Source organism: Coregonus clupeaformis, chromosome 24 (assembly GCF_020615455.1).
Source record: "Coregonus clupeaformis isolate EN_2021a chromosome 24, ASM2061545v1, whole genome shotgun sequence".
Lineage (NCBI taxonomy): Eukaryota > Metazoa > Chordata > Actinopteri > Salmoniformes > Salmonidae > Coregonus > Coregonus clupeaformis.
In genome coordinates, this window is record NC_059215.1 from 24746003 (window position 1) to 24763811 (window position 17809).

The 17809-nt window shown below is 42.9% G+C and overlaps 1 protein-coding gene across 1 annotated transcript in view; it reads left to right on the top strand.

The window, feature by feature from the left end:
• The window catches only part of ctnnbip1 (catenin, beta interacting protein 1), a 39980-nt gene that overhangs the window by 12111 nt on the left and 10060 nt on the right, over nucleotides 1–17809 (top strand). The window contains exons 2-3 of the mRNA XM_041846336.2: nucleotides 3917–4031; nucleotides 4581–4671. Coding sequence (XP_041702270.1) covers nucleotides 3936–4031; nucleotides 4581–4671 — 187 coding nt within the window. The 5' untranslated portion in view covers nucleotides 3917–3935. The remainder of the gene's footprint in view (nucleotides 1–3916; nucleotides 4032–4580; nucleotides 4672–17809) is intronic.

Sequence of the window (17809 nt, forward strand, 5' to 3'; positions counted from 1 at the left end):
ACGCAATTGCCATTGCACTGCACAATGCCCTATCCCATCTGAAGAAGAGAAATGCGTATGTAAGAATGCTCTTCATCAACTACAGCTCAGCCTTCAACACCAAAGTGCCCTCCAAGCTCCCTGTGCAACTGGGTCCTGGACTTCTTGACGGGCCGACCCCATGTGGTGAAGGTAGTCAACAACAACACCTCCGCCATGCTGATCCTCAACACGGTGGCCCCACAGGGGTGTGTACTCAGCCCACTCCTGTACTCTGTGTTCTCCCATAACTGCGTGGCCATGCACGTCTCCAACTCAATCATCAAGTTTGCTGACGACACAACAGTGGTAGGCCTGATTACCAACAACGATGAGACAGCCTACAGGGAGGAGGTGAGAGCCCTGGCGGGGTGGTGCCAGGAAAATAACCTCAATGTCAACAAAACGAAGGAGCTGATTATGGACTACAGGACACAGCAGAGAGAGCACGCCCCCATCGACGGGGCCGCTGTGGAAAGGGTCAAAAGCTTCAAGGTCCTCGGCGTGCACATCACTGACAACCTGAAATGGTCCCTTCACACAGACCGCGTGGCACAACAGCGCCTCAGGCTGAAAAAAATTGGTTTGGCCCCCAAGACCCTCACAAACTTCTACAGATGCACCATCCTGTCGGTCTGCAACCGCAGGGCTCTCCAGAGGCTGTTGCGGTCAGCCCACCCTCTGCCCTCCAGGACATCTACAGCACCTTAGTCACGGTTCTAGCCGGCTACCACCCGGTTCTCTACCCTGCACCTTAAATCAAATCAAATTGTATTTGTCACATGTGCCGAATACAGCAGCTGTAGACCTTACCATGAAATGCTTACTTACAAGCCCTTAACCAGCAATGCAGTTCAATAGAGTTAAGAAAATATTTGCTAAATAAAATAAAAAATGTAATAAAAAGTAACACAATACAATTTCATAACAATAACGAGGCTATATACAGGGGGTACCGGTACCGAGTCAATGTGCGGGGGTACAGGTTAGTCGAGGTAATTTGTACCTGTAGGTAGGGGTAAAGTGACTGCATAGATAATAAACTGCAAGTAGCAGTAGTGTATAAACAAGGGGGGGTCAATGCAAATAGTCCGGGTGGCCATTTTGATTAATTGTTCAGCAGTCTTACAGCTTGGGGGTAGAAGCTTTTAAGGAGCCTTTTGGACCTAGACTTGGCTCCGGTACCGCTTGCCATGCAGTAGCAGAGAGAACAGTCTATGACTTGGGTGACTGGAGTCTTTGACAATTTTTTTGGACCTTCCTCTGACACCGCCTAGTATATAGGTCCTGGATGGCAGGAAGCTTGGCCCCAGTGATGTATTGGGCCGTACGCACTACCCTCTGTAGTGCCTTACGGTCGGATGCAGAGCAGTTGCCGTACCAGTCGGTGATGCAAACGGTCAGGATCCTCTCAATGATGCAGCTGTATAACATTTGGAGGATCTGGGGACCCATGCCAAATCTTTTCAGTCTCCTGAGGGGGGAAAGGTGTTGTCGTTCCCTCTTCACAACTGTCTTGGTGTGTTTGGACCATAGTTTGTCAAGGAACTTGAAACTCTCGACTCGCTCCTCTTAGAGACTGCTGCCCTATGTATACATAGTAATTGAACACTGGTCAGTAATAATGTTTACATACTATTTCTCTCACTTTATATGTATGCTGAACAAAAATATAAATGCAACATGTAACGTGTTGGTCCCGTGTTTCATGAGATGAAAAAAATTATCCCCAAAATGTTGCATACGCAGAGAAAGCTTATAAAGAAAATACAAATAAAAAATAATTTTGTTTACATCCCTGTTAGTGAGCATTTGTCCTTTACTGAAATAATCCATCCGCCTGACAGGTGTGGCATATCAAGAAGCTGATTTAAACAGTGCGATCATTACACAGGTGCACCTTGTGCTGGGGACAATTAAAGGCCACTCTAAATGTGCAGTTTTGTCACACAACACAATGCCACAGACGTCTCAAGTTTTGAGGGAGTGTGCAATTGGCATGCTGACTGTAGGATTGTCCAACAGAGTTGTTGCCCGATAATTTAATGTTCATTTCTCTACCATAAGCCGCCTCCAACGTTGTTTTAGAGAATATGGCAGTACGTGTAACCATGCCAGCCCAGGACCTCCACATCTAGTGAAATCCATAGATTAGGGCCTAATTTATTTATTTCAACTGACTGATTTCCTTCTATTAACTGTAACTCAGTAAAATCTTTGAAATTGTTGCATGTTGGGCATTTATATTTTTGTTCAGTGTATATACTGTATTCTATTCATGGCTCATCCTATATAACTTATTTATTTTTCTGGATTATGTTGTTTTTTTGCTAGATATTACTGCACTGTTGTAGCTACTGTATATAAAGTCTGCGTACGCGACCAATAAACTTTGATTTGATTTGACAAATTGCTCTGTGTTTTTATCATGCATTGTGCGTCGTCTGTTAGGTCTCTGCCTGCCCAGAGTCCTGGCTGACCCATTTGTCTGAAATGGGGAGGGGGGACAGGGAGGGACATTTGATCAAATGTGTCACCACTAAGGCTCTGAGCCACCATTACACTGCCTCCCATCCCAACCCCCTTTTGCCCAAATGTGTACGTCTTTAATGTCCCTCTCACTTTGAGTCCTCGCTCGCTCTCCACTCGGAGGTAAAGTAAAAAAGCAGGCACTCAGTCTATCCATCTCTGTCTGTCAATATGGAGAGCTTCTATTGACACTGTTGGTTTAAGTTTCTTATGTTGGACTGCATCATAGATATCTTGGGTTTTTAGTGTGTAGTCAACAGCTAAGGGAGGATAAAATCAACCCATGTGTAGAAATTATCCACATACAACTATGGTCAGTTGAGCAAGTTTTTTTTTTATGTGCTCAGCTAATGTCTGTCTGTTCCCTCAGTGACACTCAAACTCGAGCTAACGGCAGCCACAGCATCCTTCTAAAAAAAGGGGGATGATCCAGCTTTTCGATTAAATCCAAACCCACATCAAACAGCCTGTCAACATGTGTTAGCAGCCCTTTGTACAGGAAGAGGCCCAACAAACGTGAAAGAAATCCTATCAGACTCAGTGTCTCCCATAGGATTCTTCTGTGATACCCCACCCCGGGGGAATTTATTTGTAAAGGATTAATCTTCCTCTTCTTGGTTATCCCACTTTTTACTTTCCTTTTCAGTGTTCCACTTTGTAGAAAACCGCTTTAGGCTTTTTTGGAGAAAAAAAATGAATTATTTGTTGGTGCACCACGAGAAATAAATCAAATTCGACACCAACAAATCTTGTGATCGGCAGCACCCTGTCACGAAGGAACCTATCCCTTCTGTCATTTGCATTAGCAATGGAAGGGCTTTTTTATCGCCTCTGTTTTCCTTCCCTTTTTTCCTTCTATCCTTCCCATCTCTCCACAGATTGACTGCGAAAATAGGTCATTAGTAACGGAGGAAGCAAGCAGGGGCGAGAAAGAGAGCTCTGTGAAAACACCCATGCAATATTAATGAGAGCTGTTTATACTGTGACGTACCAACCTGCACTGACTTAGGATGCATCCCAAATGGAACCCTATTCCCTACATAGACTATGTAGGGCATAGGGTGCCATTTGGGACGCAATGTTAGCCCAGGATAGGCCTTGACTTCCCGCATCATCATTGCCCCGCTCTCAGTGGTTTTAAATAGGGGGGTCGGCATCACATCAGACCACCAGACCAACTCCTTGAATGCCCTACTCCTTGTAGTTTGTAGCTTTCTAAACAACACTATTTTGCTCAAAACATATTTTTTTACCCTTAAGTGTGTGTACATTACTCTAGTTATACTTGAGATATCGCTTTTCAACAGGAAAAGTAAAGAAATTGCTGGAGGACGCCTTTCACTTTCTGAAAATGTACTTTGTGTCTCAGAGCTACAGGAGCAGGGGGGATGAACCGCGAGGAGGCCCCGGGGAAGTCTCCTGAAGAGATGTACGTCCAGCAAAAGGTGCGGGTCCTGCTCATGCTGAAGAAGATGGGATCAAATGTACGTATACCCATATTGTATTAGTAGCATAGATATTTGGTGCATTATCAATTTCAAAGCTCTTGCGGTTATAAATAATTTATTCATTTTTATTAATTAATTAATTGTGCGGCGTCACTACAGCCTAGGGTTCGATCCCAGGCTGTCATTACCTGCCATGACCGGGAGTCCCATAGGGCGGTGCACAATTGGCCCAGCGTCGTCTGTGTTAGGGGAGGGTTTGGCCGGGGGAGCTTTACTTGACTCATCGTGCTCTAGCGACTCCTTGTGGCGGGCCGGGCGCCTGCAGGCTGACTTCGGTCGTCAGTTGAACAGTGTTTCCTCTGACACATTGGTGCAGCTGGCTTCCGGGTTAAGCGAGCGGGTGTTAAGAAGCGTGGTTAGGCGGGTCATGTTTCGGAGGACGCATGACTCGACCTTTGCCTCTCCCGAGCCCGTTGGGGAGTTGCAGTGATGAGACAAGATAGTAATCACAAAATTGGGGAGAAACGGGGGGAAAACATTTTTAAAAAAGAATAATACATTTTTTATGAATTTATTGTTTCTCAGCTGACGCCGAGTGAGGAGGCGTTTCTACGGAATTATGCAGGCGTGGTCAACGCTCAGATGAGTCAGCTACCACAGCACAACATAGACCAGGGTAAGGGCCATACACATACACACAGCAGATGGAAAAGCATTGTGTAGAACAGATTTTATTGTCTGCCATGTGGAACTGGAATTTCTGTTTGGTTACATTTCTACCTGCAATGTTGTAAACGTTTCACCTTAGTGAACACACCCCTGTTCTCTGGTCTACCAGCCCTGAGGGATTACTCACCAGACCAACAGGCTGTCTGGGTGGAGCTGTCAGTGACTCAGAGGTGTCATTATTCCCTGTCCCTGCCAAGCACTCATTTTTCCTATTTTGTTGCCTTACAACCTGGAATTAAAAATGATTTTTTGGGGGTTTGTATCATTTGATTTACACAACATGCCTACCACTTTGAAGATGTAAAATATTTTTTATTGTGAAACAAACAAGAAACAAGACAAAAAAACGGAAGACTTGAGCGTGCATAACTATTCACTCCCCACAAAGTCAATAATTTGTAGAGCCACCTTTTGCAGCAATTACAGCTGCAAGTCTCTTGGCACATCTAGCCGCTGGGATTTTTGCCCATTCTTCAAGGCAAAACTGCTCCAGCTCCTTCAAGTTAGATTTGTTCCGCTGGTGTACAGCAATCTTTAAGTCATACCAAAGATTCTCAATTGGATTGAGGTCTCGGCTTTGACTAGGTCATTCCAAGACATTTAAATGTTTCCCCTTAAACCACTCAAGTTGTTGCTTTAGCAGTATGCTTAGGGTCATTGTCCTGCTGGAAGGTGAACCTCTGTCCCAGTCTCAAATCTCTGGAAGACTGAAACAGGTTTCCCTCAAGAATTTCCCTGTATTTAGCGCCATCCATCATTCCTTCAATTCTGACTAGTTTCCCAGTCCCTGCCAATGAAAAACATCCCCACAGCATGATGATGCCACCACCATGCTTCACTGTGGGGTTGGTGTTTCTCGGGGTGATGAGAGGTGTTGGGTTTGCGCCAGACATAGCGTTTTCCTTGATGGCCAAAAAGCTCAATTTTAGTCTCATCTGACCAGAGTACCTTCTTCCATATGTTTGGGGAGTCTCCCACATGCCTTTTGGTGAACACCAAACGTGTTTGCAATTTTTTTTCTTTAAGCAATGGCATTTTTCTGGCTACTCTTCCGTAAAGCCCAGCTCTGTGTAGTGTACGACTTAGTGGTCCTATGGACAGATACTCCAATCTCCGCTATGGAGCTTTGCAGGTCCTTCAGGGTTATCTTTGGTCTCTTTGTTGCCTCTCTGATTAATGCCCTCCTTGCCTGGTCTGTGAGTTTTGGTGAGTGGCCCTCTCTTGGCAGGTTTGTTGTGGTGCCATATTCTTTCCATTTTTTAATAATGGATTTAATGGTGCTCTGTGGGATGTTCAAAGTTTCTGATATTTTTTTATAATGTACTTCTCCACAACTTTGTCCCTGAACTGTTTGGAGAGCTCCTTGGTCTTCATGGTGCCGCTTGCTTGGTGGTGCCCCTGTCACGCCCTGGCTCTGGGACTCTTATGTTGAGCCAGGGTGTGTGGTTTCTATGTGTTTTGTGTGCTAGGGTAATTATCTAGTTAATTTGTTTCTATGTTGGCCGGTGTGGTTCTCAATCAGAGGCAACGTGTATCAGCTGTTGCTTGTTGTCTCTGATTGGGAACCATACTTAGGCAGCCTGTTTTCCACAGTGTGTTGTGGGATCTTGTTCCGTGTTTGGTTAGTGTCTTTTGCCAAGGACGTCACGTATCGTTTTGTTCGTGTGATTCTAAAAATAAAAGTATGTTCGCATTCCACGCTGCGCCTTGGTCCTCTCTGTTCGACGATCGTGACAGCCCCTTGCTTAGTGGTGTTGCAGACTGGGGCCTTTCATAACAGGTGTATATATATACTGAGATCATGTGACAGATCATGTGACACTTAGATTGCACACAGGTGGACTTTATTTAACTAATTACAGTGAGGGAAAAAAGTATTTGATCCCTTGCTGATTTTGAATGTCTGACAAAGAAATGATCAGTCTATAATTTTAATGGTAGGTTTATTTGAACAGTGAGAGACAGAATAACAACAAAAAAATCAAGAAAAACATTATAAATTAATTTGCATTTTAATGAGGGAAATAAGTATTTGACCCCCTCTCAATCAGAAAGATTTCTGGCTCCCAGGTGTCTTTTATACAGGTAACGAGCTGAGATTAGGAGCACACTCTTAAAGGGAGTGCTCCTAATCTCAGCTCGTTACCTGTATAAAAGACACCTGTCCACAGAAGCAATCAATCAATCAGATTCCAAACTCTCCACCATGGCCAAGACCAAAGAGCTCTCCAAGGATGTCAGGGACAAGATTGTAGACCTACACAAGGCTGGAATGGGCTACAAGACCATCGCCAAGCAGCTTGGTGAGAAGGTGACAACAGTTGGTGCGAAGAAACACAAAATAACTGTCAATCTCCCTCAGCCTGGGGCTCCAATGCAAGATCTCCCCTCGTAGAGTTGCAATGATCATGAGAACTGTGAGGAATCAGCCCAGAACTACACGGGAGGATCTTGTCAATGATCTCAAGGCAGCTGATCATTTCAAATAAACCTACCAAATTATAGACTAATACTTTCTTTGTCAGTGGGCAAACGTACAAAATCAGCAGGGGATCAAATACTTTTTTCCCTCACTGTAGATACTTTTGTACCTGTTTCCTCTAGCATCTTCACGAGGTCCTTTGCTGTTGTTCTGGGATTGATTTGCACTTTTCGCACCAAAGTACATTAATCTCTAGGAGACAGAACACGTCTCCTTCCTGAGCGGTATGATGGCTGCATGGTCCCATGGTGTTTATACTTGCGTACTATTGTTTGTACAGATGAACGTGGTATATTCAGGCATTTGGAAATTGCTCTCAAGGATGAACCATACTTGTGGAGGTCTACAATTTTATTTCTGAGGTCTTTCTGATTTATTTTGATTTTCCCATGATGTCAAGCAAAGAGGCACTGAGTTTGAAGGTAGGCCTTGAAATACATCCACAGGTACACCTCCAATTGACTCAAATGATGTCAATTAGCCTATCAGTGTTTCCTCCGACACATTGGTGCAGCTGGCCTCCGGGTTAAGCGAGCGGGTGTAAAGAAGTGAAGAGGCGACTCCGGGATGCTGACCTTCTAGGCAGAGTTGCAAAGAAAAAGTCCAGTGTCTGTGTTCTTTTGCCCATCTTAATCTTTTCTTTTATTGGCCTGTCTGAGATATGGCTTTTTCTTTGCAACTCTGCCTAGAAGGTCAGCATCCTGGAGTCGCCTCTTCACTGTTGACGTTGAGACTGGTGTTTTGCGGGTACTATTTAATGAAGCTGCCAGTTGAGGACCTGTGAGGCGCCTGTTTCTCAAACTAGACACTAATGTATTTGTCCTCTTGCTCAGTTGTGCACTGGTGCCTCCCACTCCTCTTTCTATTCTGGTTAGAGCCAGTTTGGGCTGTTCTTTGAAGGGAGTAGTACACAGCATTGTACGAGATGTTCAGTTTCTTGGCAATTTCTCGCATGGAATAGCCTTCATTTCTCAGAACAAGAATAGACTGACGAGTTTCAGAAGAAAGTTATTTGTTTCTGGCCATTTTGAGCCTGTAATCGAACTTACAATTGCTGATGCTCCAGATACTCAACTAGTCTCAAGAAGGCCAGTTTTATTGCTTCTTTAATCAGCACAACAGTTTTCAGCTGTGCTAACATAATTGCAAAAGGGTTTTCTAATGATCAATTAGCCTTTTAAAATGATAAACTTGGATTAGCAAACACAACGTGCCATTGGAACACAGGACTGATGGTTGCTGATAATGGGCCTCTGTACGCCTATGTAGATACTCCATTAAAAATCAGCCGTTTCCAGCTACAATAGCCATTTACAACATTAACAATGTCTACACTGTATTTCTGATCAATTTGATGTTATTTTAATGGACAAAAAAATTGATTTTCTTTCGAAAACAATGACATTTCTAGGTGACCCCAAACTTTTGAACGGTAGTGTATATTTTACGGGCACAGTCAATTTTACAATAATTATTTTTTGTTTGTTTTTACTCCTGAACTTTCTCTACCCTCAGCCTCTCCGATCATTTTCATGATGTCCATCCGGTTTGCTTCTATATTCCATATCTCTCTCTCCCTCTTGCCGGTACACATATCCAACACAAGAGGGCGCCAAGTCAATAGCAATCAGAATTTGGTTGGGTGATGGAAGTCACTGCCTGCTATACCTGTACTACAAGGAGCAAAATAATGCATGGATGAGGTCCTCTTGATTCGACCAGATTTAACAGTTGCCTTCCAGGCTCAATCCCAAAACGGGCTGTGACGGGAGCCTTGAAAGCCCCCGCTGTCCTTCTTCCGTGACCCTGCTGGGTCTTGGGTCTAGTTTATCCATATATTTTATTATTGCCTCAGGCCAGCAGCGGCAAGCAGAGAAAATTGCCTGTAACACCGTACCTGAAATAATACAATCTTATCTCCCTCTCTCTGGGTGGTTGCTGTTTTCTGGAGAAAAGTGATCTTATGGGCTGGGCTATTGTGAAAAGATAAGCTGGTTTATATGAAATATTGTGAAGCAGCGTTGTACTAGGCCAGTGGTATTCAAAGTCGGGGTCAACTGCAGTGGTGTCGCCAAAATTAAACAAATATATACACTTAGTGCACAAAACATTAGAAACACCTGCTCTTTCCTTGACATGCAAAAAGCAAGCCATGAGGTTGAAGGAATTGTTCGTAGAGCTTCGAGACAGGATTGTGTCGAGGCACAGGCACCCGGTACAGTGCCTTCGGAAAGTATTCAGACCCCTCGACTTTTTCCACATTTTGTTACGTTACAGCCTTATTCTAAAATGGATTTTTTTTTAATCCTCAGCATTCTACACACAATACCCCATAATGACAAAGTGAAAACAGGTTTTTAGAAGTTTTTGCAAATGTATTAAAAATAAAAAACAGAAATAGCTTATTTACATAGGTATTCAGACCCTTTGCTATGAGACTCGAAATTGAACTCAGGTGCATCCTGTTTACATTGATCATCCTTGAGATGTTTCTACAACTTGAATGGAGTCCACCTGTGGTAAATTCAATTGATTGGATATGATTTGGAAAGGCACACACCTGTCTATATAAGGTCCCACAGTTGACAGTGCATGTCAGAGCAAAAACCAAGCCAAGAGGTCGAAAGAGTTGTCCGTAGAGCTCCGAGACAAGATTGTGTCACAGCACAGATCTGGGGAAGGGTACCAAAACATTTTTGCAGCATTGAAGGTCCCAAGAACACAGTGGCCTCCATCATTCTGGAAGAAGTTTGGAACCACCAAGACTCTTCCTAGAGCTGGCCACCCGGCCGAACTGAGCAATCGGGGGAGAAGGGCCTTGGTCAGGGAGGTGACCAAGAACCCGATGGTCACTCTGGCAGAGCTCTAGAGTTCCTCTGTGGAGATGGGAGAACCTTCCAGAAGGACAACCATCTCTGCAGCACTCCCTTCAATCAGGCCTTTATGGTAGAGTGGCCATCCCTACGGTGAAGCATGGTGGAGGCAGCATCATGCTGTGGGGATGTTTTTCAGTGGCAGGGACTTGGAGACTAGTCAGAATCGCGGGAAAGATGAACAGAGCAAAGTACAGAGAGATCCTTGATGAAAACCTTCACCAGAGTGCTCAGGACAACAGACTGGGGTGAATGACCCTAAGCACACAGCCAAGACATCACAGGAGTGGCTTCATGACAAGTCTTTGAATGTCCTTGAGTGGCCCAGCCAGAGCCCGGACTTGAACCCGATCGAGCATCTCTGGAGAGACCTGAAAATAGCTGTGCAGCGATGCTTCCCATCCAACCTGACAGTGCTTGAGAGGATCTGCAGAGAAGAATGTGAGAAACTCCCCAAATACAGGTGTGCCAAGCTTGTAGCATCATACCTAAGACTCGTTGCCAAAGGTGCTTCAACAAAGTACTGAGTAAAGGGTCTGAATACTTGTGTAAATGTGATATTTCCGTTTTTAATCTTTAATAAAATTGCAAAAAAATCAAAAAACCAGTTTTTGCTTCGTCACTATTGGGTACTGTGTGTTACAGCTTTATTCTAAAATGGGTTATAAAAAAAAAATCCCTCATCGATCTACACACAATACCCCATAATGACAAAGCAAAAACAGGAATAAGGCAGTAACGTAACAAAATGCGGAAAAAGTCAAGGGTTCTGAATACTTTCCGAATGCACTGTAAATCGCAATCTGGGTCAGGTGGGCATAATTTGAAAGCTTGTTCTATTGGCAACATTTCTAGCTAAATTTTAAAATACCATCTTACAGTGTTAGGCTTTCACAAGGCAATTCAGAGAAGCAGAATGTGATTTTGGTGTGCATAGAATGGAGTCATGAGTGCATTCAGATGCGTGGTCTGCGACAAATTTTCTTCACAATACAACAAACGTAGGTTAATTCTGTTCACCTTCAAACATAGTGATCATAAATGTTGACACTGTGTATTAGATTTGTTTTACGATGTGGAAATGCACTCACTCAAGCACTTGTCATTTTTTTGTCTTATGTTTCACCTACCCCAAATTTACCATGAATATTATGTTATAATATGTTATTGAATGTATCCAGAGTATTTTCAGATTTCGTTGTAAACAAATGCTGCGAAAAGTACAGCAAATTTAAAATGCAAATAAAATCAACTGTGTAATGTTCCCATAATCTCCAAACTGTTCCCTTTTAATTGCTACCATGGTCAGTGTAGCCCTATCCATATAGGCTAATTCCCGGGAGTGTTAGCGGTTAAAATGCTTTTTTTGTTGAAGGACAATGCTCGTTGTTCCCAACACACTCATGCAGTTTATTTTTCGATTACTCTCTGCGTCCTTGCATCATCTGCCTTCTGTTTGTGATGAGGTGATGAGGAAGAACATAGTAAATTGCATCATAAGTTGCAGAGTAGAAGGTGCCTGCTTAAAAATAAAAAATTACCGATTTTGTGAGATGGAGGACATAATAAGCCTATGTATGAAGCCTTACTGTACAATATGTCCCTTTTTGCCCTTGAATATACAGCTTGCAGAGCTCAGTCTGGGAGCCGTACGGTGTCCATAATGCACTCCTCGTTCAGGGAAGAGCCGAGCCTCATCAATTATACACTAGTATGACTCGTCAAAGGTGCACACGAGAAATATGTAGGCTGAGTCCCAAATGGCACCCTATTCCCTACATAGTGCACAACTTTTGACCAGGGCCAATAGTGCTCTGGTGAAAAATAGTGCACTATATAGGAAATAGGATGCCATTTGGGATTCAGAGTTAGTCAATTGGCAGCATGCCACCCACTCAGTATGATGAATTATTAGTCATTTAGGAGTTGTTTTAAGGACTGGGATTAGGAAGAGCGGAGATAACAACTAAGAATAGTGGCTCAATCACTTTTACGAATTTCCCCCTGAGCCCAAAGATAACACTAGATAAACGCTACAGTGCTACAAGGCTGCTTTCATGTGCGGCAGCCCCAATATATCATTTTAAGAAGAAAGTCCAGAGTTGTATGGACAAATGGAATTATGCACCAAATCATTCCTCATAAAGGAAACGCTTGTTGCTATCAATAACTAGGAGAGCCAGGGTAAGGAAACCAACATGTACTTTGGGTGAACTATCCCTTTAACAAGTAGTTTGATGCACTATGTAAAGGCTATTTTCCTCCAGAACTGCTGATGCTACAGTGAGGGAAAAAGGTATTTGATCCCCTGCTGATTTTGTACGTTTGCCCACTGACAAAGAAATGATCAGTCTATAATTTTAATGGTAGGTTTATTTGAACAGTGAGAGACAGAATAACAACAACAAAATCCAGAAAAACGCATGTCAAAAATGTTATAAATTGATTTACATTTTAATGAGGGAAATAAGTATTTGATCCCCTCTCAATCAGAAATATTTCTGGCTCCCAGGTGTCTTTTATACAGGTAACGAGCTGAGATTAGGAGCACACTCTTAAAGGGAGTGCTCCTAATCTCAGTTTGTTACCTGTATAAAAGACACCTGTCCACAGAAGCAATCAATCAATCAGATTCCAAACTCTCCACCATGGCCAAGACCAAAGAGCTCTCCAAGGATGTCAGGGACAAGATTGTAGACCTACACAAGGCTGGAATGGGCTACAAGACCATCGCCTAGCAGCTTGGTGAGAAGGTGACAACAGTTGGTGTGATTATTCGCAAATGGAAGAAATACAAAATAACTGTCAATCTCCCTCGGCCTGGGGCTCCATGCAAGATCTCACCTCATGGAGTTGCAATGATCATGAGAACGGTGAGGAATCAGCCCAGAACTACACAGGAGGATCTTGTCAATGATCTCAAGGCAGCTGGGACCATAGTCACCAAGAAAACAATTGGTAACACACTACGCCGTGAACGATTGAAATCCTGCAGCGCCCGCAAGGTCCCCCTGCTCAAGAAAACACATATACATGCCCGTCTGAAGTTTGCCAATGAACATCTGAATGATTCAGAGGAGAACTGGGTGAAAGTGTTGTGGTCAGATGAGACCAAAATGGAGCTCTTTGGCATCAACTCAACTCGCCGTGTTTGGAGGAGGAGGAATGCTGCCTATGACCCCAAGAACACCATCCCCACCGTCAAACATGGAGGTGGAAACATTATGCTTTGGGGGTGTTTTCTGCTAAGGGGACAGGACAACTTCACCGCATCAAAGGGACGATGGACGGGGCCATGTACCGTCAAATCTTGGGTGAGAACCTCCTTCCCTCAGCCAGGGCATTGAAAATGGGTCATGGCTGGGTATTCCAGCATGACAATGACCCAAAACACACGGCCAAGGCATCAAAGGAGTGGCTCAAGAAGAAGCACATTAAGGTCCTGGAGTGGCCTAGCCAGTCTCCAGACCTTAATCCCATAGAAAATATGTGGAGGGAGCTGAAGGTTCGAGTTGCCAAACGTCAGCCTCGAAACCTTAATGACTTGGAGAAGATCTGCAAAGAGGAGTGGGACAAAATCCCTCCTGAGATGTGTGCAAACCTGGTGGCCAACTACAAGAAACGTCTGACCTCTGTGATTGCCAACAAGGGTTTTGCCACCAAGTACTAAGTCATGTTTTGCAGAGGGGTCAAATACTTATTTCCCTCATTAAAATGCTAATAAATTGATAACATTTTTGCGTTTTTCTGGATTTTTTGGTTGTTATTCTGTCTCTCACTGTTCAAATAAACCTACCATTAAAATTATAGACTGATCATTTCTTTGTCAGTGGGCAAATGTACAAAATCAGCAGGGGATCAAATACTTTTTTCCCTCACTGTATGTGAAGGTTCTACTATGTCATAACTGTCCTACCAAGCTTTGACCTACTTACCAATAGAGTACATTACAATACAGAGACGGGCCATATGTGACAACATCTCCAAGAGGGAGGTTGTTTCTGTCTGTCTAATCACCCAGTTATAGTTCAGGCCAAAGCCCCACTGGGAGCCATTACTACATTGGTAGATGTGTAGCAGAGAATGTCCTCGTACATTAATGGTGCAGATGTTTTGCCCAGGCTAAGGAGGGATAGCTATATCATTTTGGCAAAAAATAAAACATTAATGACTCTTTCTTGGCATGCTTGGTTTGGTGGACGAGTGCCATTTATATACGGTACATCTTCTAGCTATCTTTGTTTCATCCCACCACATATAGGCCTATATAGCTACAGGAGTTACTAGGTTACCATAAGAATGATGGATAATCCACTATCCTAGATTTCTCTGTACCACTGAGCCAATGTAAAACTGCATAGGACTACATACAGCTAGATTACTTGTAGAGGTCATAGCTATGAGGTCAGGTGGGCTTCATCCAAAGAGCTAAAGGTGTCTTACTGACTGCATAGTGAAACCGAATCCATCTGCCCAGCTACTAAAAGATGCAGCTGAAAAAGGATGAGGTCCTTGGTGCTGGTCTGAAACCTGCTGACTGCAGGGGGTTTGGTATGAACTCTCAGGGGGGAGTCTAGGCCTGTCCTGCAGTGACGGTGTCATATGTCAGTCATGGACTCATTGATCCAAAGAGAGCTCGGAAAGTTGAGTTAGACTCCAGAGGACATGATGGATACCTTATGAGCCAAATTAGCATCAAAACATTTTGTGAGTTATTAGCATTTAGTACTGTAGTTTGCTGTTGTAGGTACATAATGTTTTGGGTTTGGTGATATAAAGGGGTATTGGTAGGAAAATGTTCCGCCTTGGTCCTTCTTTATAAAGAGATGCTCAATCTTGACATAGCCTGTAGCCAGCTTGATGTATAAAGTGTAGCTTTGTGTTTACCATGAAACACATTTTCTGTTTGGAGATTGTGTGATTTTATATTGATGACTGGTCTTTTCAGTATGAAAATGTATGCACTCACTAACTGTAAGTCGCTCTGGATAAGAGCGTCTGATAAAATGACTAAAATGTAAATCTTACCACCCCAAGCAGTTGTATCATGAACACTATTCAGTTTCTATACTGCTACAGATTCAGCATAGGGACTGTGAGATTATTGTTGTGTAGTACTGAAGTGTTTCTCCCAAAGACTGAAATGGTTCTGCTGTTAGCGTTAATGAGAACGACATAAAGGAAAAGCAAGTTTTGAACAGGCAACAGTGAACTGTTTGTGCATGGAGGTCAGTGGTAGCAGAATAGGACACTGTCACAGAGTGAGGCCTCTGTTTGCCTGATACAGTCAATGCTCCCCCCTTGCTCTTTCTCGCTCTGTCTCTCTCTGTCCCCTCATCCTTTTGATGTGTTTCAAGCAAGCTTGTATGTGAGAATTTTCTAGACTAGAGCACTGGAATGCATTTGTGAGTGTCTCGGGCATCGTAATGCTTGTCACTCTTTGTCATGCTCGGTTTGGAAATATTGCCTAAACACAGAGATATCTTGATTAGAAATCATCACATTTATTTCAGAGCATGCACTGTCAGAGGTAAGAGGGAACTGGTGCATATGCTGCAAGTCATGTTTCTTTCAGCGTATGGGTCAATGAATTTGCATTTCAGATGGTTTTAATTGGCAGATTAGCATAAATGAAAAATAGGATGTTATGCTATTTTAATCAGGCCTGAGAGGAACATTGCGCCCAACGCTGATGCTCTGAATTTATTTAGGATGAAACACTGATGATATTCTGTCTCAGAGCGGGATCTGGTGGGTGAAGACTGTGTGCTGTGTGTAAATGTAGTTATTTTGTCCTGAGTCAACGCTTTAAGGGCTAACTCATTAAAATCAGGCCTAGGGCTTAAAGAACCCTGCTGCTGGACACACCCTTCATTTTGCATAATTATCTTGAATAAACACGACCATTAACCTAGAAAGTAACAATAATTTGGAGCCAGATTCACGCTCATTTGACGCAAAAGGCTGAAAATACTTTTAGACAGGAATGGAGCATTTTTATTAGATAGGTTCAGGTAGTAAACCTACCTCCTCAGTTTCCATACTTTTTTACCGTTTGGCTCTACTGAACGCAACGCATGCAGTCTTAACGAGCAGCTAAGTTCGTTATTTAGAGTTATAGTTCTTTACCGTGACAGTAGTCCATGGACCATGATGAACTGTAATCCAGTAGCCAATGGCAAGAAGGCTATTCTTTATCTTGGTCTTCAGACCAATTTATAAAATTTTTATGAAGTAAGCTTCATGCAACATCTTTTTGAGTGCGGACACATCACACCTTTTTGCTGGTATTAAAATGTTAGGATTTTCACTTATTGTGAGCCACCACCAAATGACTGCCCTTAATGATACAAATTACTTAAGGGAGTTTCCTCAATATTGCAATAAATCTGGTCTCCATTTTATTTATTTTATATTACCTTTATTTAACTAGGCAAGTCAGTTAAGAACAAATTCTTATTTACAATGACGGCCTACACCAGCCATCACCAAGTATGGTGAGCATTCTGACACAAAATTGTCAGCCTTGGGGAAGTAAATTACCCCAGGGAGTTGCCCCATTCAATATTGCAATAAATAACAACTCTATAATCCTTTATAAACTGGGTAGTTTGGGTCCTGGATGGTGATTGGCTGAAAGCTGTGGTATATCAGACAATATACCACGAGTATGACAAACAATTACCTTTTACTGTTCTAATTACGTTGGTAACCAGTTTATGATAGCAATAAGGCACCTTGGGGTTTTTGTGGTATATGGCAAATATACCACGGCTAAGGGCTGTATCCAGGCACTCCGCGTTGCGTCGTACATAAGAGCAGCCCTTGACTGTGGTATATTGGCCATATATCACACCTCCTCGGGCCTTCTTGCTTAATTATACACTACTGTTCAAAAGTTTGGTGTCACTTAGAAATGTCTTTGTTTTTGAAAGAAAAGCATTTTTTTGTCCATTAAAATAACATCAAATTGATCAGAAATACAGTGTAGACATTGTTAATGTTGTAAATGGCTATTGTAGCTGGAAACGGCTGATTTTTTTAAATGGAATATCTACATAGGCATACAGAGGTCCATTATCAGCAACCATCAGTCCTGTGTTCCAATGGCACATTGTGTTTGCTAATCCAAGTTTATCATTTTAAAAGGCTAATTGATCATTAGACAACCCTTTTGCAATTATGTTAGCACAGCTGAAAACGGTTGTGCTGATTTAAAGAAGCAATAAAACTGGCCTTCTTGAGACTAGTTGAGTATCTGGAGAATCAGCAATTGTGGGTTCGATTACAGGCTCAAAATGGCCAGAAACAAATAACTTTCTTCTGAAACTCGTCAGTCTATTCTTGTTCTGAGAAATGAAGGCTATTCCATGCGAGAAATTGCCAAGAAACTGAACATCTCGTACAATGCTGTGTACTACTCCCTTCACAGAACAGCACAAACTGGCTCTAACCAGAATAGAAAGAGGAGTCGGAGGCCCCGGAGCACAACTGAGCAAGAGGACAAATACATTAGTGTCTAGTTTGAGAAACAGACGCCTCACAGGTCCTCAACTGGCAGCTTCATTAAATAGTACCCAAAAAACACCAGTCTCAACGTCAACAGTGAAGAGGCGACTCTGGGATGCTGACCTTCTAGGCAGAGTTGCAAAGGAAAAGCCATATCTCAGACTGGCCAATAAAAAGAAAATATTAAGATGGGCAGTCTGAGATATTCAATCGATATTACT